Raw genomic sequence first — 24,100 nt, 5'->3', positions numbered from 1 at the left:
TGTCAGGAAGTTCTTCCTAATGTTTAGGTGGAATCTTCTTTCCTGCAGTTTGGATCCATTGCTCCGTGTCCGCTTCTCTGGAGCAGCAGAAAACAACCTTTCTCCCTCCTCTATGTGACATCCTTTTATATATTTGAACATGGCTATCATATCACCCCTTAACCTCCTCTTCTCCAGGCTAAACATGCCCAGCTCCCTTAGCCGTTCTTCATAAGGCATCGTTTCCAGACCTTTGACCATTTTGGTTGCCCTCCTCTGGACACGTTCCAGTTTGACTGTGTCCTTCTTGAACTGTGGCGCCCAGAACTGGACACAGTACTCCAGGTGAGGTCTGACCAGAGCAGAATACAGTGGCACTATTACTTCCCTTGATCTAGATGCTATACTCCTATTGATGCAGCCCAGAATTGCATTGGCTTTTTTAGCTGCCGCATCACACTGTTGGCTCATGTCAAGTTTGTGGTCAACCAAGACTCCCAGATCCTTTTCACATGTACTGCTCTCAAGCCAGGTGTCACCCATCTTGTATTTGTGCCTCTCATTTTTTTTGCCCAAGTGCAATACTTTACATTTCTCCCTGTTAAAATTCATCTTGTTTGTTTTGGCCCAGTTCTCTAATTTGTCAAGGTCGTTTTGAAGTGTGATCCTGTCCTCTGGGGTGTTAGCCACCCCTCCCAGTTTGGTGTCATCTGCAAATTTGATCAGGATGCCCGTGAGTCCATCATCCAAATCGTTGATAAAGATGTTGAATAAGACCGGGCCCAAGACAGAACCCTGTGGCACCCCACTAGAGGGCTTGAAATGGCACGTAGGGTAGTGGAGACTGAGACCCCCAGGCCCCCTTTCGCTCTTCCACGCTTTACCCCTAGATCTGCCCCAGTTGAGAATGAATGAAATCCATTGAGTAACAGCTCATCCGCTGTCCATGTTTTCAGGATCATTATGATGCAATGGTGGGAATGAAAGTCTTTAAAACAAGGATTTCTGCTGGATGCAGACCACCCGGCCGCATTCCAGGATAAAAGCTAGGTCACTTGATTGTCATGCAGTTGCATTATGGGTAATTTTTGCAGGAGCAAGAGCTTCGCATTGGTTTGAGATGGTTGTAACTGCGTCTCCTTCTGTGAGGAGGGAGAAGGTGCTGTGCCATCATGTTCCTGCTCCTCTGTTCTAGCGAGGAGACTGGGAGAATCAGTGCAGCGTGGTCAGCAATATGTGAATTCCAGGCAAGCAGGGCTGCCATCTCTTCAGCAGGGGAGACTTCCTTTCACTTGTCCGAGGAGAGGAGAGGGGAACTGTTTCTCCTGCGAATCCGGTTCCCTCAGGGCCAGGTGGGACTTCTGAGATGGGGAAGCACATGGGGCCCTATTTCCAGGTTGGGCTTCTTCAAGTGCTTGTCAGAGGTTTCTTTTGCTTGCAGGGCAGATGCTTTGGGGAATCAGCTACTTGGGGTTGTAAAGATTCCTTGTATACTACTGGGAGTACAAGGAATATTCAGAAGAGTCACTCTCTGCATCACTTCCACTATTATTAGTAAAGTACTAGGGCGATCCTGTTGGGATTACAAGATTCCCGATGGCTTCACTCACAAGGGTCATAGGAACGTGCAAGATCACTCACCACAACAAGGTGTTGATCCAGCAAGTGAGAAGTAAATTTTTGCTAATTTAACCGGGGACAAATACCATCAAAACACCAGAAAATTTAAAACCAATAATAATCATAATAATAATAATTTATTATTTATACCCTACCCATCTGGCTGGGTTTCCCCATCCACTCCGGGCGGCTTCCAACAGAATATTAAAAGCTTCCCTAAACAGGGCTGCCTTCAGATGTCTTCTAAAAGTCTGGTAGTTGTTTCTCTCTTTGACATCTGGTGGGAGAGCATTCCACAGGGCAGGAGCCACTACAGAGAAGGCCCTATGCCTGGTTCCCTGTAACTTGGCTTCTCACAGGGAGGGAACTGCCAGAAGGACACTGGACCTCAGTGTCTGGGCAGAACGATGGGGGTGGAGATGCTCCCTCAGGTATACTGGGCCGAGGCCATTTAGGGCTTTAAAAGTCAGCATCGACACTTTGTGGTCTCGGTGGCCTAACTTGCAAATCTAACTTCCAAAGCCAGTCCGTCATTAATTTATTATGTCCCACATCCTTCGCCCATTTTATCATAACGCATTTGACCTGGTCCTCTTTGGTGTCCCATTCCAAAAGCAGATCGTTCATTTTTGACAGCTGTTTTATACTACCTTCTAGTATTTCTCTCTGAAATCTTGACATTTGATAACTAAATCCTTTCTTTTCATGATTTTTAAAAGTTGCATTTAGTTGTAAATAGTGTAACCAGTCCATTACATTTTCTCTTACTTCTTCAAAGTCCTTTAATTTTAATCGGTTGTCAGTTTCAGTTAACAGCTCTTTATGACTATGAAAACTTTTATGAACTTTTGCCTTATGATACCATAGATAAGCATGCCTGGTGTTGCAGTCTTCAGGTTTGGGGACAAGATGGTGACTGGTTTTTGCCCCAAGTTCTTTCCATAAGCCCCACTGAGTTCAATGGGATCTATTCTCAGGTCTCTACTTTGCAGACCATGCCGGTCTTACGAAGAGGGGAGAGGAGTAAACAGAGGAAATTGGAACCACTGGAAATGTTTATAAATGGGGTTTCTGTTGGGAAGGGGCTGCCCCATTTGTGCTTTTCCAGTGAGAATCCAGTGAGAGCCAGTGTGGCGCAGTGGTTAAAAGCGGTAGACTCGTAATCTGGTGAACCGGGTTCGCATCTCCGCTCCTCCACATGCAGCTGCTAGGTGACCTTGGGCTAGTCACACATCTCTGAAGTATCTCAGCCCCACTCACCTCACAGAGTGTTTCTTGTGGGGGAGGAAGGGAAAGGAGAATGTTAGCCGCTTTGAGACTCCTTTATGTAGTGATAAAGCGGGATATCAAATCCAAATGCTTCATCTTCTTCTCTTCTTCTTCCCTGCAGGGCCTTTGAGGCTCCCTTTGCTTCTTCCTCTCTCCCAGGACCCTGCAGCTTGTTTTGGCTCCTTGACTCTTCAGGAAGGATGAAAGAGATGGATCCTGCAAAGCTAGCGGGGATGGAAGGGGGAAGATGGACGGTTGACCTGGTCAGGTTGTCTCCTGCATCCCTCCTCACAACCTCTGAGCGTTCCTCTCTAGGGCTCTCAGAGAGATCTGGTGAGTTCCAGGGGAGGGGAGATGGGGACATGGAGGGATGGAGCCAGAGAGGTATTGGGGCTTGCTCACCCTGGGGGTGGGGTGAGGCAGACAGGCAGGCGGAGATTGAGAAGGTGAGCACCTTTCTGGGCTCCACCACCTGCCTGCCTGCGCCTTTGTCATCTGCAGGGAATTTGAGCTAGGAATACATCACAGCTCCCCGGCCACCACGATGTATTGGCAGCTCAAAATGTCTAATACCAGTGCCGTGACCTGAATGCCCTACCTATGTCAAAAAACTTACTGCTCCATCACACAGCAGTAGAAGCAACGAACTCTGCATGAGGAAGTCAAGGAGGAGAATTGTGGGATCCTGGACGCTCTTGGTAAAGCTCCCCGTTGGATCATAAGATCAGTTTTGAAATTCCATACATTCCCCCCCCCCAGGAGATCCTACAATATAGCTCAGTTTCTGTTCTTCAGACATAGAATATTCTGCCAGCTTTAACTTTTCAATGATAGTTACAATTCTGTCACATGACTCTGGCAATCTTTCTTTTCTTCATGTCTTAGACCAAAAAGTTTCTTATAAAACTGCAATGAAATCTTCTAAATTTATAAACTTTCCCTAAACTGTGAAGAATTTCTCTGGCAGTAAGACATCTGCCTCAATACATTGTATCATTTCAAATCTGTATAACACTGTTCTCATTCTCCTATTCCACTGTGTAAAACTTCCTATCTACATCCTAAAAATTTCTTTCTACTTTTCAATCTGCCTCTAAAAAATGTTTCTGAGAGGATAATTAAGAGTACACTGGCAAAGAGGTCAAAATGTTAATGTCAGTTTCTGAGGTAAAACGTGTCACTTTACAACTCTGCACCTGTCTTTCTGGATTATTCGTGGTTTTCTGGATTTTGTGGGCCCCAAACCCATTTTCTGTGGTACAGTGGTACCCTGCAAGACGAACGTCTCGCAAGACGGAAAACCCGCTAGACGAAAGGGTTTTCCGTTTTGGAGGCGCTTCGCAAGACGAAAGCCCATAGGGAAATCTCCGGGGACCTCTTTTAAATGCTAGCGGGGGGGAGCAAAGCCTTTCCCCCCCTCCGGCCTTCAGAAGAGGTCCAGGAAGGCTGGCAGGGGCCGAAAGGCTTTGCTCCCCAGCGCCAGCATTTTAAAAGCAGTCCGGGATAGCAGGGAAGCGCTTCCCGCTATCCCGGACGGCTTTTGAAGGCAGGAGAGATCCGCGAAGCCTGGGCGCACTGATGTCAGCGCGCGCAGGCTTCGGCATGCCGGCAAGTCTCCGCCAGCAGCGGAAGCGCTGCGGCTGCTGGCGGAGAGGTCCACGAAGCCTGGGCGCGCTGCGCGCAGGCTTCGGCATGCCGGCAATTCTCCGCCAGCAGCGGCAGCGCTGCCGATGCTGGCGGAGAGGTCCGCGAAGCCTTGGCCGGACAGCTTTTGAAGGCAGGCGGGGGGAGCAAAGACTTTCACCCCCGCCAGCCTTCAGAAGAGGTCCAGGACCTCTTCTGAAGGCTGGCGGGGGGCAAAAGTCTTTGTCCCCCCTGCCTGCCTTCCCAGGGGCTTTTAAATCGCCCTGACAGCGGAGAAGTCCTCCGCTGTCCCGGGGCGATTTTAAAATGCCGCCCGCCAGCATTTTAAGATCGCCCCGGACAGCGGAGAAGCCCTCCGCTGTCCCGGGGTTTTTTTAAATGCTGGGGGTGGGAAGAAAAGCCCTTGTCCCCCCCCCAGCCTTCAGAAGAGGTCGGAGGACAGACTGTCCCCGGACCTGGTCTGAAGTCGGTTTCCCTAGGAACGCATTAATTGATTTTCAATGCATTCCTATGGGAAACCGTACATCGCAAGACGAAAAACTCGCAAGAAGAAAAAACTTGCGGAACGAATTAATTTCGTCTTGCAAGGCACCACTGTATTTATATGTGTGGAGGTTGCCCTGGGTTGTTTGACCCTTGAAAAACATAGCTTTTTTTATTCTAGAAAAGACACCACAAGATTCTCTGTTTAGAGTTTATACAGAACACATTACATTACTTGATATACTAAAACACGTTTGCATGTGCTTATATCTAATATATCTATATCTATTATGTATTGATTTTGATTATTTCTACATTTATTCCATATTTTATTCAAGACAATGAGCTCAGAAATCCAAAATAATTCAGCATCAAATAATGCTGCTACATTAGGTATGAAGAGGGAATTACAAGTGCTTCTATCTATATGAGACTTTACAGACTTTTTCTGAGGCACATAGCAGCATAAAACAGGCAGCAGGTGCTCTCACAGAAAACCTCTCTCTCACTCGACAGTTGAGACTAGACCTAACTGAAAAAACGGCCTTCTGGAGTGACAGTCACCCTTTCCATAGCACCTTGGAGGCAACATTCACACACAGAGTTGTTAGGGAAGTTGAGGTAATTTCTGTCCGGTTTGGGTTTCTGTTTTAGCCTCTGCCCGTATTTTAAAGAGAAGACCAATGTTAGAGTTGGAGTGGATTTCATGATTGTGGCAACAAAAATCCGTCCTAGAAAAGAGGTCGACAAATGCTGGTCGACAAAGGCCACGGCCTTTGTAGAAAGACCTCACATCTTCTGTTCTTCCTCCTTGAGAAATTTTCATTAGCATTGTTCAATAATTGGGGGCTCCGTTTCTTCCTGAGGATCTAATTAGTTTCTGTCTTTGTTGTAGGTGGTGATGAATTGGAAATGAAGAATGGGGGAGACCATGACAAAATCCACACAGTGGAGAAGCCAAATCAAAATTGGGAGTATGGAGAGAGCTCCAGTCAGAGTTCCCGTTCCCACCAAAGAACTCAAAGCAGGAAGGAAGGCTATCAGTGCTCAGAATGTGGGAAGAGCTTCAGTCGGAAGGGCAGTCTTACTTTGCATCAAAGAATTCATACTGGAGAGAAACCCTATCAGTGCTTGGAATGTGGAAAGAGGTTTCGTCAGAGTGGGAATCTCACTTCCCACAAAAGAATACATACAGGAGAGAAACCTTACCAGTGCTTGGAATGTGGAAAGAGCTTCAGTCACAGCACCCATCTCACTTCCCACCAAAGAATTCATACAGGAGAGAAACCCTATCAGTGCTTTGAATGTGGAAAGAGCTTCAGTCACTGTTACAGTCTCACTTCCCACCAAAGAATTCATACAGGAGAGAAACCCTATCAGTGCTTTGAATGTGGAAAGAGCTTCAGTTGGAAGGACAGTCTCACTTCCCATCAAAGAATTCATACAGAGGAGAAACCCTTTCAGTGCTTTGAATGTGGAAAGAGCTTCAGTCGAAGCTCACATCTCGCTTCCCATCAAAGAATTCACACAGGGGAGAAACCCTATCAGTGCCTTGAATGTGGAAAGAGCTTCAGTCACAGCTCCCATCTCACTTCCCACCAAAGAATTCATACAGGAGAGAAACCCTATCAGTGCTTTGAATGTGGAAAGAGCTTCAGTCACAGTTACAGTCTCACTTCCCATCAAAGAATTCATACAAAGGAGAAACCCTATCAGTGCTTGGAATGTAGGAAGAGCTTCAGTCAGAAGCACAAACTCACTTTGCATCAAAGAATTCATACTGGAGAGAAACTCCATCAGTGCTTGGAATGTGGGAAGAGCTTCAGTCGGAAGGACAGTCTCACTTCGCATCAAAGAATTCATACAGGGGAGAAACCCTATCAGTGCTTTGAATGTGGAAAGAGCTTCAGTAAGAGCGCCCATCTCACTTCCCATCACACAATTCATACAGGGGAGAAACCCTATTAGTGCTCGGAATGTGAGAAGAACTTCAGTCGGAAGGACAAACTCACTTTGCATCAAAGAATTCATACAGGGGAGAAGAAACCCTATCAATAATAATAATAATAATAAATTTTATTTATATCCCGCCCTCCCCAGCCGAAGCCGGGCTCAGGGCGGCTAACAACAATCAAATAATCAAACAGTAAAATAGTCATACAATCTAAAAAATATTTCATTATAAAAATTAATTAAATCAAATTGGTGGCAACCAATTAAGCAAAATTCTGTGCAGGTTGCCAGAGGAGGGAGTCAGGCTGCGCCCTGACCAAAGGCCTGGTGGAGCAACTCTGTCTTGCAGGCCCTGCGGAAAGATGTCAGGTCCTGCAGGGCCCTAGTCTCTTGTGACAGAGCATTCCACCAGATTGGAGCTGCAGCCGAGAAGGCCCTGGCTCTAGTTGAGGCCAGCCTAACCTCTCTGAGGCCTGGGACCTTGAGGATGTTATTATTTGCAGACTGTAGGTTTCTCTGGGGCATACCAGGAGAGGCAGTCCCGTAGGTACGAGGGTCCTAGGCCGTATAGGGCTTTAAAGGTTAAAACCAGCACCTTAAACCTGATCCTGTACTCCACCGGGAGCCAGTGCAGCTGGTATAGTACCGGATGAATGTGATCTCGCAGCAAAGACCCCATAAGGAGTCTCGCTGTGGCATTCTGCACCCGCTGGAGTTTCTGGGTCAGTCTCAAGGGCAGCCCCACGTAGAGCGAGTTACAATAATCCAGTCTGGAGGTGACCGTCGCATGGATCACAGTGGCTAGGTCAGGGGGAGAGAGATAAGGGGCCAACTGCTTAGCTTGGTGGAGATGAAAAAATGCCGCCTTTGTTATAGCTGTAATCTGCGCCTCCATAGAGAGGGAGGTATCGAAGATTACACCCAAACTCTTAACGGACGGTGCTGGCACTAATTGCACCCCCGCAAGAGATAAGAGTTGCCCCCTCAATCCAATATCGTCCCGCCCCAGCCAGAGGACCTCTGTCTTCGAAGGATTTAACTTCAACCGGCTCCCACGTAACCATCCAGCCACAGCTTCCAGGCATCTGGTCAGTGTGTCTGGGGCCGAGTCAGGATGGCCATCCATCAACAGATAGAGTTGGGTGTCATCAGCATACTGATGGCAACCCAGCCCAAAACTCCGGACAAGCTGGGCGAGGGGGCACATAAAGATGTTAAAAAGCATCGGGGAGAGAATTGCACCATGAGGCACTCCACACACCAAGGAGTGGTGCGATGACAATTCCCCCCCAAGCGCCACCCTCTGTCCCCGACCAGAGAGAAACGAGCGCAGCCATTGAAGGACTGTGCCCTGGATCCCCACATCGGCAAGGCGGTGGTCCAGGAGTTTGTGATCGACCATGTCAAAGGCTGCTGACAGATCTAGAAGAATCAGCAGCCCCAACCCGCCTCGATCCAGCTGCCTACGGAGATCATCTGTTAGGGCGACCAGAGCCGTCTCGGTCCCATGACCAGCGCGGAAGCCGGACTGGAATGGATCCAAAGCAGATGTTTCATCCAGAAACCTACCAAGCTGTTCAGCAACCGCTCTTGGAACCGCTATCAGTGCTTTGACTGTGGAAAGAGCTTCAGTCACAGCACCCATCTCACTTCCCATCAAAGAATCCATACAGGGGAGAAACCCTATCACTGCTTGGAGTGTGGGAAGAGCTTCAAAAAGAGGGCAGGTCTCATCCGCCATCAAATAATTCATACAGTGGCACCTCAGGTTAAAAACTTAATTCGTTCTGGGGGTCCATTCTTAACCTGAAACTGTTCTTAAGCTGAAGCAGCACTTTAGCTAATGGGGCTTCCTGCTGCTGCCTCACGATTTCTGTTCTCACTCTGAAGCAAAGTTCTTAACCCGAGGTACTATTTCTGGGTTAGTGGAGTCTGTAACCTGAAGTGTGTGTAACTTGAGGTACCACTGTACAGGGCATGAAGTGTATAAGAAATGTGGAAAGATTTTCTCTTCCAAGAGGCGTCTAGCTTCCCATGAAGAAATTCATGTGATTGAGCTGGTGGTTGCTGAAGAACTCCAGGCATGCCTGGAGGATGGGGACCACTTGGATCCCTTCCAATCGGGAATCAGGCCTCATATTGGGACTGAAACTGTCTTGGATGTGCTGGTCCATGATCTCCGGCGCACTAAGGACAAAGGTGAAAGCTGTTTCCTGCTTCTGCCGGAGCTCTCAGTGGCCTTTGATACAATTGACCATGACATCATTCTGGACCGTCTAGAGGAGCTGGGAGCTGAGGGTTATACAGTGGTTCCCCTCCTTCCTCCTGGGCCGTGTTCAGAAAGTGGTGGTGGGGGATTAGTGTACAGACCCCTGGGCTCTCACTTGTGGGGTTCCATCCTGTCCCCCATGCTTTTTAACATCTACATGAAGCTGCTGGGAGAGATCATCAGGGGGTTTGGGCTGGGTGTTCATCAGTATGCGGATGATACCCAGCTCTAAATCTTTTAAATCGGAACCAGTGAAAGCGGTGAAGGTCCTGTGTGAGTCTCTGGAGGCGGTTGGAGGATGGATGGCAGGTGACTGATTGAGATTGAATCATGACAAGACAGAAGTGCTGTTCTTGGGTGACAGGGCGGGCTGGTGTTGAGGACTCACTTAGACCACTGCAACACATTCTATGTGGGGCTACCTTTGAAGGTGACCTGGAAAGTACAACAGAATGTGGTTGCTAGACTGGTGACTGGAAGTAGCTGCCGAGACCACATAACACCGGTCCTGAAAGACCTACATTGGCTCCCATACGTTTCTGGCCACAATTCAAAGTGTTGGGGTTCACCTTTAAAGCCCTTAATAGCCTTGGCCCAGTATACCTGAAGGAGTGTCTCCACCCCCATCCTTCTGTCTGCACACTAAGGTCCAACTCCCAGGGTCTTATGCTGTCTCCCTCACTGCAGGAAGTGAAGATACAGGGCCTTCTCGGTAGTGGCATCCGCCCTGTGGAATGCCCTCCTACCAGATGTCAAAGAAATAAACAACTGTCTGACTTTGAGAAGACATCTCAAGGGAGCCCTGTTTAGAGAAGCTTTTAATATCTGATGAATTATTGTATTTTAATATTTTGCTGGAAGCCACCAAGAGTGGTTGGAGAAACCCAGCCAGACGGACGGGTTATAAATAAATTAATTGTTATTGTTTTAACGACTTTCCCATGCAATATGGGAATCCACAGCCATCTGAAGTTCAGGAGCAGTTGGACAATCCCCAGATTCTGGGGATCTACATTTGGGGCCATCTGGCCTGGTGAGACCAGGGCCCTGCAGGATCTGATTTCTTTCCACAGGGCCTGTAAGACAGAGTTGTTCTGCCTGGCCTTTGGCTTGGAGTCAATTTGATTCCCTCCCTCTCTTTCTTTTTTCCTTTCTCCTCCTGTGATGAGGCTGCATTTTAACGTTTTAATGTTGTATTTTATTTATTTATTTATTTTTAATAGATATTTATTGAAGATTTTCCATTTTAGTAAATTAAAAAGCCAAAAAGAAAAAAAGAAAAAGAAAAATTAAAAACATATACAGTTTACAATCCTTATTTTTCAGTAACATATTTCACTGACTTCCCCACACCTCCCCTTCTTATAGTCCAATTCAAATTGTTAGTTCAACAAGTTCTTATCCCCAATTTTTTAACCTTTTTATGTTTAATTCATTATAAAAAACTGATTTTACCTTATAAACATCAAATTTTATACATTAGTACTCATTCTTAAATCCCTTTTCTAAAGTCGACCCAAATTCCCTTGCATGAATTCCCCATTTTTCATACAATTAACAAAACAGAATAAAAATAAAAAGACGAATTATAATTATACACCCTTTGGATCCCCAAACCCCACCCCATCCCCTTTCCCGGTTTCAATCCCCAACAAGTGTCCATCAGTCTTAATCTACTATCAGCCTGGGGATCTCACGTCCGAGGCTCTTAATTGTCTCTCAGTTCCTCTCTGCCGGTTTTTTTGATAGTCCTTAATGTTAAAGACCACATCTCGGAGATGCTCTAGCCCGATGAGGACAATGTTTCTTCCAGCCAGACCTCCATGTTTAAAAGTGGAGCCCAAATCTTGTTTCTTACTCCTTTCAAATCCAAATGTCCCCAAAGCTCCCACTTTCACCTTAATCAAATTTGTAATCCTTGGGTCTTCAGATCTCCACATAGAGAGATCTCTCCATTCTTCAATCACCAATTCAGACCAGATTTTCATCATCCAGTTCTTATTTTCCTTTATAACCATCATGTCAGGCCTCTGGCTCTCCTTTGCCATCTGCAACATTATATCTCCTCCTTCCTTTTCCTCAAAAACAACATGTGTCTCTTTCTCCACACTCTCAAAGTTCTCAAAGTTCTCCTCTTGTCCAGCTGTTTGGGCTTCCTGGATCAAATCCTTATCAAATTCAATGAACTTATTTACTGTTAAGTCCAGAGTTGCAACGTTGGTAGCCAAAACATCAATTTGGCCTTGTAACTTTCCCAAGAGAAAGAAAACTCTGTCCAATTTAGCTTGAGTTTTGCCTACTTCAGCCATTCTTGTAATGTCCCAAAAACCCCTCTAGAGGGATTTTGGTTACTTAGTATTCATTCCAGTTCAAATCCAACAATCAAGTTAATTTGTGTCAGTTCTTCCTTGTTTTCAACAAAGTATAGCCCAATTGTAACAAATATAAGCAGCAGAGACAATAGAAAACAAAGTTCGCTTTTTCCATCTTGACAGCTAATTTGACAGCTGTCAAACTCTTCAATATCTCTCCAACAGGCTCTCTCACGGATCACTCCTGGGTCAGGGGGGTGACACCTCAGCTCCGAAAATTAGCTCTTATCCTCCAGTAAAATTGCTTAAACTGCCAAATCGTGCAATTAATATATTTTAGCCAATAAAAGGGAAAACATCCTCTCGACTTTAGTTAGCTAGTCCTTGCTTTAGATTATTTACAAGACGGGGAGACGGACTTCCTGTTTGCATCTTCCCCGATCGTGCCTAATTGAAAAAAAAGTTTTTCTTTAGAAATCCAATTTCCGTAGTACTCACAGGTTGCTGCTTTAAAGTCCAATTGTTCACAAGAAGTCAGCGCTCTCCGGCCATGGCATGCTGCTTCACTCCGCAGGAGAAGCAGTAGACTCTCAGCATCGCGCCACTCACCCCGCCCCCCGTTCCGAAGCCTTTAAAAAGGCTCCTTCACGGGTCGGGGGGCGCAAATGAGTCACCAGGTTCACAGGCTACCTCGCCTGTGATTTTTAATGGTCCCCGCGTCGCCGCAGCGGCAAGACCCGGATCCTGCGGAGCCCATTCCCTCCGGAGCTCGGAGGGAGTCCGCCATTAGCCGTTGGCGCTAACCCGGAAGTCCCTTAATGTATTTTAATCTTGTTTTTAAGTTGTATTCATTCAATTGGTTTTTATTATTGCTTCTTAGCTGCCCTGAGCCCGGCCTTGGCTGGGGAGGGCAGGGTATAAATAAAATTAATTGTTGTTGTTATTGTTGTTGTTGTTGTTATTGTTGTTGTTGTTGTTGTTGTTGTTGTTAAAGAGCACCACATAATCAAGTAAATCAGGATGAATGCTGAATCAGCAGGGTCTCTGGAGAAGCCTTGAATCAGGTGGAGAGCTTTTTTTTTTATTGACTGATTCATTGACTGAATCAGAAGCAGAATGTCATCTCACGTTTCTCTCAAAAATGGGGTCCATTCTAGTGGACTCAAAGGAGAACTTTGGACAAATCCTTTGAGTTTTCATGAGAAGTAAAGGAAAGGGGAAGTGGGAAGAGTAATGTTACGTCAGGCGTGAAGAGTTCTCTCCCTTTGGTAACATCACAGATAAGAATTAACAAGCAGTTGATCTATTTATAGTCCTTTTATTACAGCATCATGTTGCAAACAGAAATACACAGCTATCTGCAAGGAGGGCAGTTGGCTGCTCTAAATCCTCCTTCCGACTTCCGTAGCATTTTAGGTGCCAATGGGAAGTTCCTCCCTCCCTCTGACTTCTTTGCTCTCTGATATGTTCAGACCTCCGAGTCTGTGGTGAGGGGGGTTCCCCACACTCTCAAGTGACATCTCAACTAGCTGCCCCCTCCTTTTGGGTTCGCTTGTCATTGTCTCGTACCTGGGCAACTCCTCCCTCAGCTGTTCAGCTTCTGTCTCTCTCTCTGCTTCTGAACGCGCTGTGGACTGTCAGACTTGCATTCGACTGAGCTTCTGTTTTGGTTGAGTCTGTGATTAACAACCTGAGCCTTGGGTGAGGTTCCAAGCACGTTCCCCCATTATGCAAAATATCCAGCACGCTGGGAAGGAGCCGAGATAGTATGAGCTACATTGCTAAGAGCGTTTTATTTCTAACTACGCAGACAGAAAAGAAATATACATGCTCTCTCTGTGAAAGCAGAGAGCAACTGAACAACAAAGGAACAGGAAACCAGCAAACATTACATCCGTCTCCTGTCTTCTGTGAGACTTCCAACAGTATGGAATCTCTGGAATGCATTCCCCAGTTCCTCATCCTTAGACTATTCCCTGACATGTTGTGATCATTTGGGTTGCCCTTTTTTTAATTTTGATGCCATCAATCACGGTATCCTCCTGAACTTACTTAGTGAGATGGGTGTCAGAGGCACTACATTACAGTGGTTCTGTTCATATCTTCAATGTCATGTCCAGAAAGTAGCGCTCGGTGACTGCTCTTCACCCCCACCCTGACATTTGTGCTATGGAGTTCTGCAAGGTACTATTCTCTCCCCAGCGCTATTTAAGATCTATACGCTATATAAAATCTATATGAAGTCATGGGGTGCGGTCCAGAGGAGTTTTGGAGGAAGGGGCCACCAGTATGCCGATAGCACACAGGGACATGGGTGGCACTGTGACCTACTGAGCTTCTTGGGCTTGCTGGTTGGAAGGTTGGCGGTTTGAATCCATGTGACAGTGGCAAGCTCCCATTGGTCAATCCCAGCTCCTGCCAACCTAGCAGTTTGATGTTGTTGGTTTTTTTTAAAAAAAAATTGATTAAAATAAATATACAACATACAACAAAAAGCAATGCAAGATTCACATGCCAAAATTATGCGGAATCTCCTGACTTCCCCCCATCTCTTCCATGGGTCCTAGTGTTTATATTTACATCTGCATATCTAAACTGTCCAAATTTTGTCTTTCCCAATTCTCCATACTTTCCATTAACAAATGTGGTTAAAATCCTGCTAATGTTTTTATACTTTCCATTTACAAATGTGGCTAAAATCCTGCTAATGTTTTTAACCTGCTTAAAATTGTCTTGCTTTCTGAGCTTCCCAGTTAATTTTGCCATTTCAGCATAGTCCATCAACTTGGTTTGCCATTCTTCTCTGGTCAGGGTTGTTTCTGGAGAGCCAGTGTGGTGTAGTGGTTAAGAGCGGTAGTCTCGTAATCTGGGGAACCAGGTTCGCGTCTCCGCTCCTCCACATGCAGCTGCTGGGTGACCTTGGGCCAGTCACACTTCTTTGAAGTCTCTCAGCCCCACTCACCTCACAGAGTGTTTGTTGTGGGGGAGGAAGGGAAAGGAGAATGTTAGCCGCTTTGAGACTCCTGAAGGGGAGTGAAAGGCGGGATATCAAATCCAAACTCTTCTTCTTCTTCTTCTTTCCTCCTTCCACCTCTGGGCTAGTAGCATCCATGCGGCTGTTGCATCCATGTGACTGTGATTCCCCCTTCTAATGGAGTAAGTGCATAATTTGGGGGTACTCTTCGATTCACCTTTGTCACTAGAGACCCACATGTCCTCTATGGATGTTTGTGAACAGGAATAGCCTGACCACTGGAGTAATGGGAAACGTGGAGCTGGACTACTGCAATGCACTCTTTCTGGGGCTGCCCTTGGGTCTGGTGCAGAATCTCTAGTTGGTGCAACGTGATGTGGCCAGATTGTCCTTGCGAGATTTTGGTCAAGAACATCTGGCAAACCCCCCCCCCTTTGAAGGACTATCCACTTAAACCTATTTTCTGCTTCCTGCAATTTCCATTCCTGATCCACCAGAGGACCTCTTCTCTTATTCCACGACTACTAAGCTTACCCAGGAGGACCTTGTTGGAAGCTTTTTTGGAAGTCCAAGTGTTGGTTTGTCTGTTTCTTTATTAAATTTCTACACCGCCCTTCACCCGATGATCTCAGGGTGGTTCACAGCATAAAAATACAGGATAAGACCAAAAAGTATATAATAAAAACAAGAACAAAAACGAAACAAAAAACCTACAAAAAAAGCTGCTGAATCGCCTCTGTCTTTATGTGAAATTTCAGTTCCTCTTTTCACCTCTCAAATTCTTCAGAATAGCCCTAACCTGTGTTAGCATCAGTGCGGGGGGGGGGGTGTTCTGCCAGGGCTCACGTATGATAGTTCAGGTAACTTCTAACTCTTAATCTTGGTATTTTTCACCAATCTTTGGCATTTGCATCTCACAGTTTGGAGGCAGATCTTGGAGTTTTCGCAAACATGTTTTTCTTCAGCCCTGCAGTTGCAGGTGGAGCTGGATAAAGTCTTTAGGAACTTGCAGAGGTGGTCCTACTTCTCCATATAATTATCAAAATGATAGTGTGTGTTGTTTTTTTGCTTCCAAAGATCACATCTGAGTCCACTAAACGTGATGTTATGGATCTGAGGCAGAAAGGTCTGGCAGATATATGCCTCCTGAGCCACCCAAAACTTGGGTGGGCTGAGATTTAGGACAGATGATAGCTGCATCAGAATGAGGTTGGCTTGACTTCTCTCCGCTTCAGATGTGACCCCTCTGCAGGGCTCCGTTAGTAAGAAGAAAGTTACTGCATCTTGCAAGGACCACAACAAAAGACTTCTTTGTAAGGGAGGTGGTTGTTCCTGGGAGGAAAAAGATGGTCCTCATTCTACTGCTTCTACTGCCTTATGGGGACTGTGGGAAACTGAAGACAAAATGCCTCTTGTCTTTGGAAAGGGATGAGATAGATTCACCTAATTATTTCAGGCCAGGAGACCACCTCATCAGTGGGGTCATCTCTGCCACAAACACTGTGTTTCATCCTCATATCTTTAGCCAATGTCCTTCCACCAGCTTTTATTGGTAAGACGTTTTGTGGGGATGGAGTTTCTGGTGTTCCACTTGCTACCATTTCCATGAGATCCAACTCATCTCCAGTTACTTTCTGGGGCCTTTCTCATGATCTGGTACCTGCCTTTAAGAACATAAGAAGATCCCAATGGCAGATAAATTTGGGGGTGATTAGGCGGCAACCAGTCACAATGGCTATGTTCTCCATTCACTGTCACAGGCACTATGCCTCTGGGTACCAGTAACTGAGAATCTCAAGTAGGGGAAGAGTTCTTGTGCTTCTCAGTTTTGCATGTGCATCTGGTTGGCCGCCTTGAGAATGCTGGAACAGACGAGCCTCTGGGCTGATTCTGCAGGAATTTTCTGAAAAATGATGGTAGGAGAAGGGTGTCTTTCTGCCTCAGGTTTAATATACAAGGGGGAATTAGCTACTTTCTCAAAGCGGAATTATGGTAGTGCTTTCTGGATCTTTTAATCACTGTCTTAGATCCCTAATAATAATAATAACAACAATAATAATAATTTTATGCCCCACCCATCTGGCTGGGTTTCCCCAGCCACTCTGGGCAGCTTCCAACAAAATATTAAACTACAGTGGTTTGTTAAACATTAAAAGCTTCCCTAAACAGTGCTGCCTTCAGATGTCTTCTAAAAGTCTTGTAGTTGTTCTTCTCTTTGGCATCTGGTGGGAGGGTGTTCCACAGGGCGGGTGCCACTACCGAGAAGGCCCTCTACCTGGTTCCCTGTTACTTGGCTTCTTGGAGTGAGGGAACCGCCAGAAGGCCCTCGGCACTGGACCTCAGTGTCCAGGCTGAACGATGGGGGTGGAGACGCTCTTTCAGGTATACTGGACCGAGGCCATTTAGGGCTTTAAACGTCAGCACCAACACTTTGAATTGAGCTTGGAAACGTACTGGGAGCCAATGTAGATCTTTCAAGACTGGTGTTATGTGGTCTCGGCGGCCGCTCCCAGTCACCAGTCTAGCTGCCGCATTCTGGATTAGTTGTAGTTTCCGGGTCACCTTCAAAGGTAGCCCCACATAGAGCGCATTGCAAATGAGAGATAACTAGAGCATGCACCACTCTGGAGAGACAGTCTGCGGGCAGGTAGGGTCTCAGCCTCCGTACCAGAGGGAGCTGGTAAACAGGTGCCCTGGACACAGAATTGACCTGCACCTCCATGGACAGCTGTGAGTCCAAAATGACTCCCAGGCTGCGCACCTGGTGCTTCAGGGACACAGTTGCCCCATTCAGGACCAGGGAGTCCTGCACACCTGCCTGCCTCCTGTCCCCGCAAAACAGTACTTCTGTCTTGTCAGGATTCAGCCTCAATCTGTTAGCCGCCATCCATCCTCCATCCGCCTCCAGACACTCACACAGGACCTTCACTGGTTCTGATTTGAAAGAGAGGTAGAGCTGAATATTAGCGGTAGAACAATAATATTACTTGGACAGTGCTGGCATGTATATAATTTCTCCCCCCAGGAAAGGACCCACAAAGTACTGGCAGCTCCTCTCCTTCTTGTATGCCATTCAAGTGATCAACCAGAATCAAAAGCTGTTACCCAACATCACCTTGGGCTACAGCATCCATGAGAACTTTTTTGATGGAAGGGTGACCTATGATGCTTTGCTAGACATGCTGTCCATTGGGCAGCTGAACTTTCCAAACTACAGCTGTGGTAAACAGACTAACTTACTGGCTGTTCTCGAAGGGTCCGACTCTCAAAACTCCATCCAGATTTCAAACGTGTTGGGCATCTATAAAATCCCACAGGTAGGAATGGAGAGAGGTATAATAGCATTATGATACCGGCAGTCTTATTTTCAATTATCACTGTTCCCACCAAAGGGTCCTTGCAATAGACCTTCCTCCTTCCTAAGACCTTCCCAATCTCATGTTGGGCTTAGAAATATTTAGGCTTTGATCTGAAATCAAACAAGATCCAAATCTTCCTTCTCTTCCCAGGTCACTTATGCTTTTGTCTCTCATGTTCTGAATGATAAGAGGCATTTCCCTTTTTTCTACCGGATGGTCCCCACAGAAGAAGCCCTGTACCCAGGGATTGTCAAGCTGCTCCAGCACTTCCGATGGACGTTGATTGGCCTCCTTGCACCAGACACCGACAATGGAGAGAGGTTCCTGAAGAGCTTGACACCCGTGCTCATCAAGAGCGGTGTCTGTGTTGTCATCTCACTAAGCATCCAAGGACTGAATACAAATGCAGTATACATTCCTCATCTTCCATTCCTCAAGTGGAGGCAAGTGCATGTATTTGTTTACTATGGTGAAATGACTTTTTTCTTAGATGGACTACTCATTGTACAATATATTTTTGACAAAGTGATGAAATCCATTGTTGGGAAAATTTTCATCACAACAGTTTTGTGGGATGTCGCCCTGGAGCTGATGTATAATTACATATCTTTCCAACACATCCATGGTATATTTTCCTTCTTCACTGAGACAAGTAAAGGGGCAAAATACGGTGATTTTCCACCCTTTTTCTCTGGTATTAAGAAGTTTTGGGAGGATGCTTTTAATTGTTTTTATTTAAAGCATGCATTCTCAGTGAAAGGCCGGACAAGATGCAGAGAGAGAGGGAAACTGGAGAGGCTTCCCCAAGATGATCTGGAAAGAATCCTCTCTCTAGACAGCTACAGGATCTACAACACTCTGCAAGCCGTGGCTCGTGCCTTAAATGCTGCATATTCATCTAGATCTAAGCAGAGGGGAACTGAGAGAATGGGACTTCAAAGGCTACAGCCATGGCAGGTATTTTCTTTCCCTTCATAGACATCACATCTGAGCATGACAATCGACTGTAGTGTTGCAGATATTAAATATTGTGCAGTTTGAAATGATTGGAAGCATAAGAACTGGAAGCATTCATTTCCTTTTGGAAATGAATTATTGCCCAGGCGCATAGAAATATTATTCACTCTTTACTCACAGAACTCATTCTAACAGAATGAGAACATCATTCTGTCCAACACAGGCTCGGGATCTCTCTCTCTCTCTCTTTTACCTTCAGGAGAGCTTCCTTTACATATTGCCTCTATTGAGTTTTGGAGCCAAAGACAAAAAGGCAACTCCCTTCAAAAAGGAGATATTGCAATCCAATACCTTCATCACATGATCTAAGGTTACAACAGTCACGTGTTAGCTACCGGAGAACAGCAACCAGTTAGTTAATCTTAATCTCAGCAAGAGCCCAGAGCCCTTTGGAAAAAAAACACTATGGAAAAAACCCATAGTTTGCAAAACACATTACCCATTTTCCATTTTAAACCTTCCTTAATACATGTACTTTTTTCAATTCTGTTTACTATTCTTATTCTTGTCTCATTGCACAGCTCCCCACGCAATTGCTCTCATCATGTGCCCAATTCTCCTTTCCCCGCAAGTTGGAATTATTTTTGGCAGGGGAGATGATATTGATCAGGCTGTCTCTAGTCTCTGTTCCTTTCACACCCGCTTGACTCTCTTCTGGCTCTCTGCTCCCTCCACCAAGCTCCTGCCTTTCCCTGCTGAAGCCCATATTAGAGATTTCATTCAGGTTGCCTTGAAAGGAAAAACGAACCTAATTCACTCTTTCTGAAAGAATCCAAGGGGGCAGTTTCCTTCAAAAACATGCCTACTAGGAGAAAATCACACAGAAATGCTAAAGAATTATGATGAGGTTTTTTTATTATTTAAAAAATGCTTCAGAAATGTGGAGAACTGAATTTAAGATTGGGGTGTGTGAGAGAGAGAAAACAGTATGAACCAAAAGTGACAAGATCCCTCCATGACTATTTGAGTCTGCAACCAGCCCTAAGCAAAGGGGAAGTGGATTGTCAGTATGTATCAAGGGAATTGGGGTTGCTTGTGTGTAAACCTCCAGCTGTTGCAACTGCTTGGGGGTGGTTGCGTCTTTCCCTGGCTGAGCAGCCCTTTTGCGCGGCTGCCTCAGTCGCTGGTAGAATCCGTCAGTGGGTGTTTCCTAAATTTCCTCCAGCATAAGAATTCCTTAACGGACAACCTCCTCCTCGCCTCTCTGCGCGGAAGCCTTCACTGGAAGAGTCTCAGAGCCTCCCCTCCGAAGTGCTCTCTGCCTCTCCCTTCTTCCTGGTGTCACCTGGACTTCTTTCCCCAGAGGACGTTCTCTCTCTTCCCTTACTAGTCCCCTCTCCCGCAGAATCTGGGAGCCTCGCCTCTCCACTCTGCTCCGATGTCAGTTCCCTGACAGTATGCTTCCATTATTATTATTATATAATTTTTATTAAATTTTCAATTGAACAATTCCAAATAAACATTTTACAAACTCTAAAATATCCGATAACTTCCCTTCTTCTCTTTCTATGGTTCATTTTACATCTTATACACCCCTGTATATTTTGCTATAACCATTCAAATCAGTTTTCTACTTTTACATCCATCAAACATTATTTACGTGGTTGAATTTATCTTAATGCTGCCACGGTTTTCAGCTGTATACAGTTATTTTCCCTATACTCAATAAATGCTTTCCACTCTTCTTTCAGTGTATCTTCTTCTTGCTCTCTTATTCTGTATGTTAAATCTCCAATTTCTGCATATTCTGTCCACTTAAGTTGCCATTCCTCTTTAGCTGGGACCTTGCTGACTTTCCATTTCTGGGCTAACAAAACAGGGGCCTATGCTTCCCTTTATTCTAAATGCTCTCATCTTTCCTTCTGTTCCAGCTCCACCCTTTCCTAGGAAACACCCAGTTCTACAATTCTTCCATGGACAGAGTGTATTTGGATGAGAACGGGGAGCTGGCAGCCGACTTGGACATTGTGAACTGGGTGGTGTTCCCCAATAAATCCGTCCTCAGAGTGAAGTTTGGGAGTATTGACAGACAAGGATCCCCAGACCTGAAGTGCTCCATCGACCAGGAGGCCATTGTGTGGCCCAAGTGGCTCAATCAGGTGACGGGGAGTGGGAATCATGCCTGTCATTTTGCTGTCTTTTCTGTGAGCTCTAATAAGTGCTCCCTGTTCTGTGGGCTGCTGCCCTCACTTGCCTGTCAACTCCAGCACTGGGCTGTTGTTCAAGATAGTTCCTACAGGTCCTCTGCTCAGCTTGGTGCCAAAGCAGGCTTCCTGCTAAACTGTGTGCATGGGGAAGGAGGGGGGGGGAGGTTTCCTTGCTTTGCTCTTGTTACATGAATTTTATTAGTAGTGAATAGCTCATGGCCCATATACAGAACTTTATTTAATGGAGGTCCTTTGTTTTTTTCTGAATTTAATCATGAATAATTCATGTAATGGACAGTGATGGGAAATGCTTAGTTTCAAGCTATAGTCTAGATGCTACAGCAGATACTATCCCTCAAAGAACAATTCTCATTGACGCTCTTCGTCTTTGTGCCTAGACCATTCCTACTTCCAGGTGTGTGGAAAGCTGTCGCCCTGGATCCATCAAGGTGATTCAGGAAGGGAAGCCTCTTTGCTGTTATGAATGTCTTCCCTGTGCAGAAGGGACCATCTCCACTCAGGAAGGTGGGTGACTCCAAGGGAAAGGCTGGCCTTGGGGAAGAGAGAAGGGTTCAGTCAGGAATCTCTCAAAACCATTTTTGGGCAGGACAAGGCTGGTATGCTTCATGTGTGGGAGTGAACTGGGTGATTCAAATTCTCATCATCATCAATCTCTTTTTATGATTATAGTTTACTATATTGTTCTAAAATGTATCATCATCAACATCATATATATATAAATATGATCAAATGTGAAGGAGGGAGGTCTAAACCACAAAGCCTCTTGGTCTTGCTGATCGGAAGGGCATCAGTTCGAAGCCACGCGATAGGCTGAGGTCCCGTTTCTCTCTGAGCTTCTTCCATCCTAGCAGTTCAATAGCACACCACTGCAAGTAGATGGATAGGTGTCACTGCAGTGGGAAGGTAAACGGTGTTTCCGTGCACTCTGGCATTCGTCATAGTGAAGCTTTGCACCAGAAGCGGTTTAATCATGCTGGCCACATGACCCAGACAGCTGTTTGTGAACAAACACCAGTTCCCTTGGCCTGAAGCGAGATGAACGCTGCACCCCATAGTTGCCTTTGACTAGACTTAACTGTCCCGGGGTCCTTAAGGAGGGAGATTGTTATGGACCTAGGGTAGATATTAGACTTCTGCACAGGCCCCTGATCCTCCTTTTGGCCCTGGTTTAGGGGGCTCCAAGCAGCCCAACCTGCCAGAGGCCAAGCTGGGGATCTCCAGCCCTGGAATCTGTTCCAAATTTCTTCGGGGTAGAGCTAATGTTTAGAAAAAACCTAATTAAATACCTGTTGTGATCTGTGGCTGTCCCAGACTGACTTGGTCTACAACTGAATCTCTCCCAAGAGGCTGGATATTGCTCAGGGCTTGGCTGAATCCAGAGTAGTAGACATTACTCTTTCTCTCTCTCTTTTGCAGATGCAGACCATTGCAAAAAATGCCCAGAAAATCAGCATCCAAACATGAACCGAGATCAATGTGTGTTCAAGCATATCACCTTCCTAGCCTATGAAGAATCTCTGGGGGTTGTCCTACTTTCCCTTGCCCTACTGGGGTCCTTAGCCACAAGCTTTGACTTAGGAATCTTTATTAAATACAACGAAACTCCCATAGTCAAAGCCAACAACCGGGACCTCTCCTACATCCTCCTGGTCTCCCTCCTGCTTTCCTTTTTGTCCTCCTTCCTGTTCATTGGGAGGCCAAGGAAAGGGACCTGCCTTCTCCAACAAACAGCCTTCAGCATCATCTTCTCAGTTGCTGTTTCTTCTGTCTTGGCAAAAACCATCACTGTGGTTCTGGCCTTCCTGGCCACCAAGCCAGGGAACTCAATGAGGAGATGGCTGGGGAAGAGTCTGTCCAACTCCATTGTCATTTCCTGTTCCTGTGTCCAAGTTGTCATCTGCATGATCTGGCTGGGGATCTCGCCACCATTCCCAGACTCTGACATGCACTCTCAGCCTGGAGAGATCATCCTGCAATGCAACGAAGGGTCTGTGGCCATGTTCTATGGTGCCCTTGGCTACATGGGCTTCTTGGCGGCCATCTGCTTCACGGTGGCTTTCCTGGCCAGAAAGCTGCCTGGGGCCTTCAATGAGGCCAAGCTGATCACCTTCAGCATGCTGGTCTTCTGCAGTGTTTGGGTGTCCTTTGTGCCCACCTACCTGAGCACCAAAGGGAAATACATGGTAGCCGTGCAGGTCTTCTCCATCTTGGCCTCCAGTGCTGGGCTCCTGGGCTGCATCTTTCTCCCCAAGTGCTACATTATTGTACTGAGGCCTGATCTGAACACAAAGGAGCACCTGACAGCAAAAACTAAAGATAGCATCTGATTCTTAAAATATTATTTTTCAAGAAGGTAGGGAAGTGAGATTCTTGGAAAATTATGTTTCAGTTTAAAAAATCGTTACCCTCATTTGATCATGTAGAACCAACCAACTTAATGGAAGTAGTTATGAAATTTGGATTTGGTTGAAAATTTGTTAATACTTTGAAAGATATAGATCACATAGATCACGGAGAATTCACATTACCAAAATTTTGTGATTATTCTTGGAACGGAACAAGGATGTCCACTGTCACTCCTGTTATTTTTCTTAATTTTAGGGAAATATCCATCCAATTATACAATGCCCTTTCTGGCATAGGAGTAAGTATAAATGAAAATAACAAATGTAGGCCTCTATGCAGACTAAACATACCCAATGTTAGGGTGCTATCAATGGTTCCTGGCTGATTGCCCAGGAAATTATAAAGACAAGGAAAAGTTTCTTACAGTCCTTTCCACTCCCCTCCCCAAGCTTACAGAGAGAGGCCATAGAACCCAGCCTAGAGGATAATGGTGTTGTCCTGAGTGGTGTTGTTCCCCAGTCTCTTCCACTTCCTTACTCGTCATCATCATCACCTCCTCTGCAGGTGCTGCTAAGTACTCTCTGTCTTTGAGCTCTTTGTTCTCCTACTTTCAAGGCTCGCTGGGTTCTGGGAGATGGTGGGCCTAGAATGGTTTCAGCCAGGTGTTGCTCTGACGTGTCAGCCAGGTGTTGCTCTGGCTCTCCCAT

At 45.9% G+C, this 24,100-nt stretch overlaps 2 protein-coding genes across 4 annotated transcripts in view; both read left to right on the top strand.

Annotated features, from left to right (window-relative positions):
• Positions 1-7,031, top strand: part of LOC310701664 (uncharacterized protein) — a 44,905-nt gene extending 37,874 nt beyond the window's left edge. The window contains exons 1-3 of one of the 3 annotated variants that reach the window (XM_083492914.1): positions 1,069-1,331; positions 2,990-3,201; positions 5,891-7,031. In XM_083492914.1, the coding sequence (XP_083349040.1) occupies positions 3,069-3,201; positions 5,891-6,963 (1,206 nt within the window). In that variant the 5' untranslated portion in view covers positions 1,069-1,331; positions 2,990-3,068 and the 3' untranslated portion in view covers positions 6,964-7,031. Of the gene's footprint in view, positions 1-1,068; positions 1,332-2,989; positions 3,202-3,369; positions 3,567-5,890 lie in introns of those variants that run through there. The other 2 variants (XM_083492915.1, XM_083492913.1) reach the window with 2 other exon arrangements.
• Positions 7,032-17,921: 10,890 nt separating this feature from the next.
• Positions 17,922-24,100, top strand: part of LOC310699299 (vomeronasal type-2 receptor 26-like) — a gene marked incomplete at its 3' end in the record, with an annotated part of 299,229 nt that continues 293,050 nt past the window's right edge. The window contains exons 1-3 of the mRNA XM_083486946.1: positions 17,922-18,819; positions 20,751-20,978; positions 21,425-21,551. Coding sequence (XP_083343072.1) covers positions 18,076-18,819; positions 20,751-20,978; positions 21,425-21,551 — 1,099 coding nt within the window. The 5' untranslated portion in view covers positions 17,922-18,075. The remainder of the gene's footprint in view (positions 18,820-20,750; positions 20,979-21,424; positions 21,552-24,100) is intronic.

This window comes from Podarcis liolepis, assembly GCF_965112155.1.
Source record: "Podarcis liolepis genome assembly, chromosome: 2".
Classification (NCBI taxonomy): Eukaryota; Metazoa; Chordata; class Lepidosauria; order Squamata; family Lacertidae; genus Podarcis; species Podarcis liolepis.
This window is presented reverse-complemented; position numbering and strand designations above follow the sequence as displayed.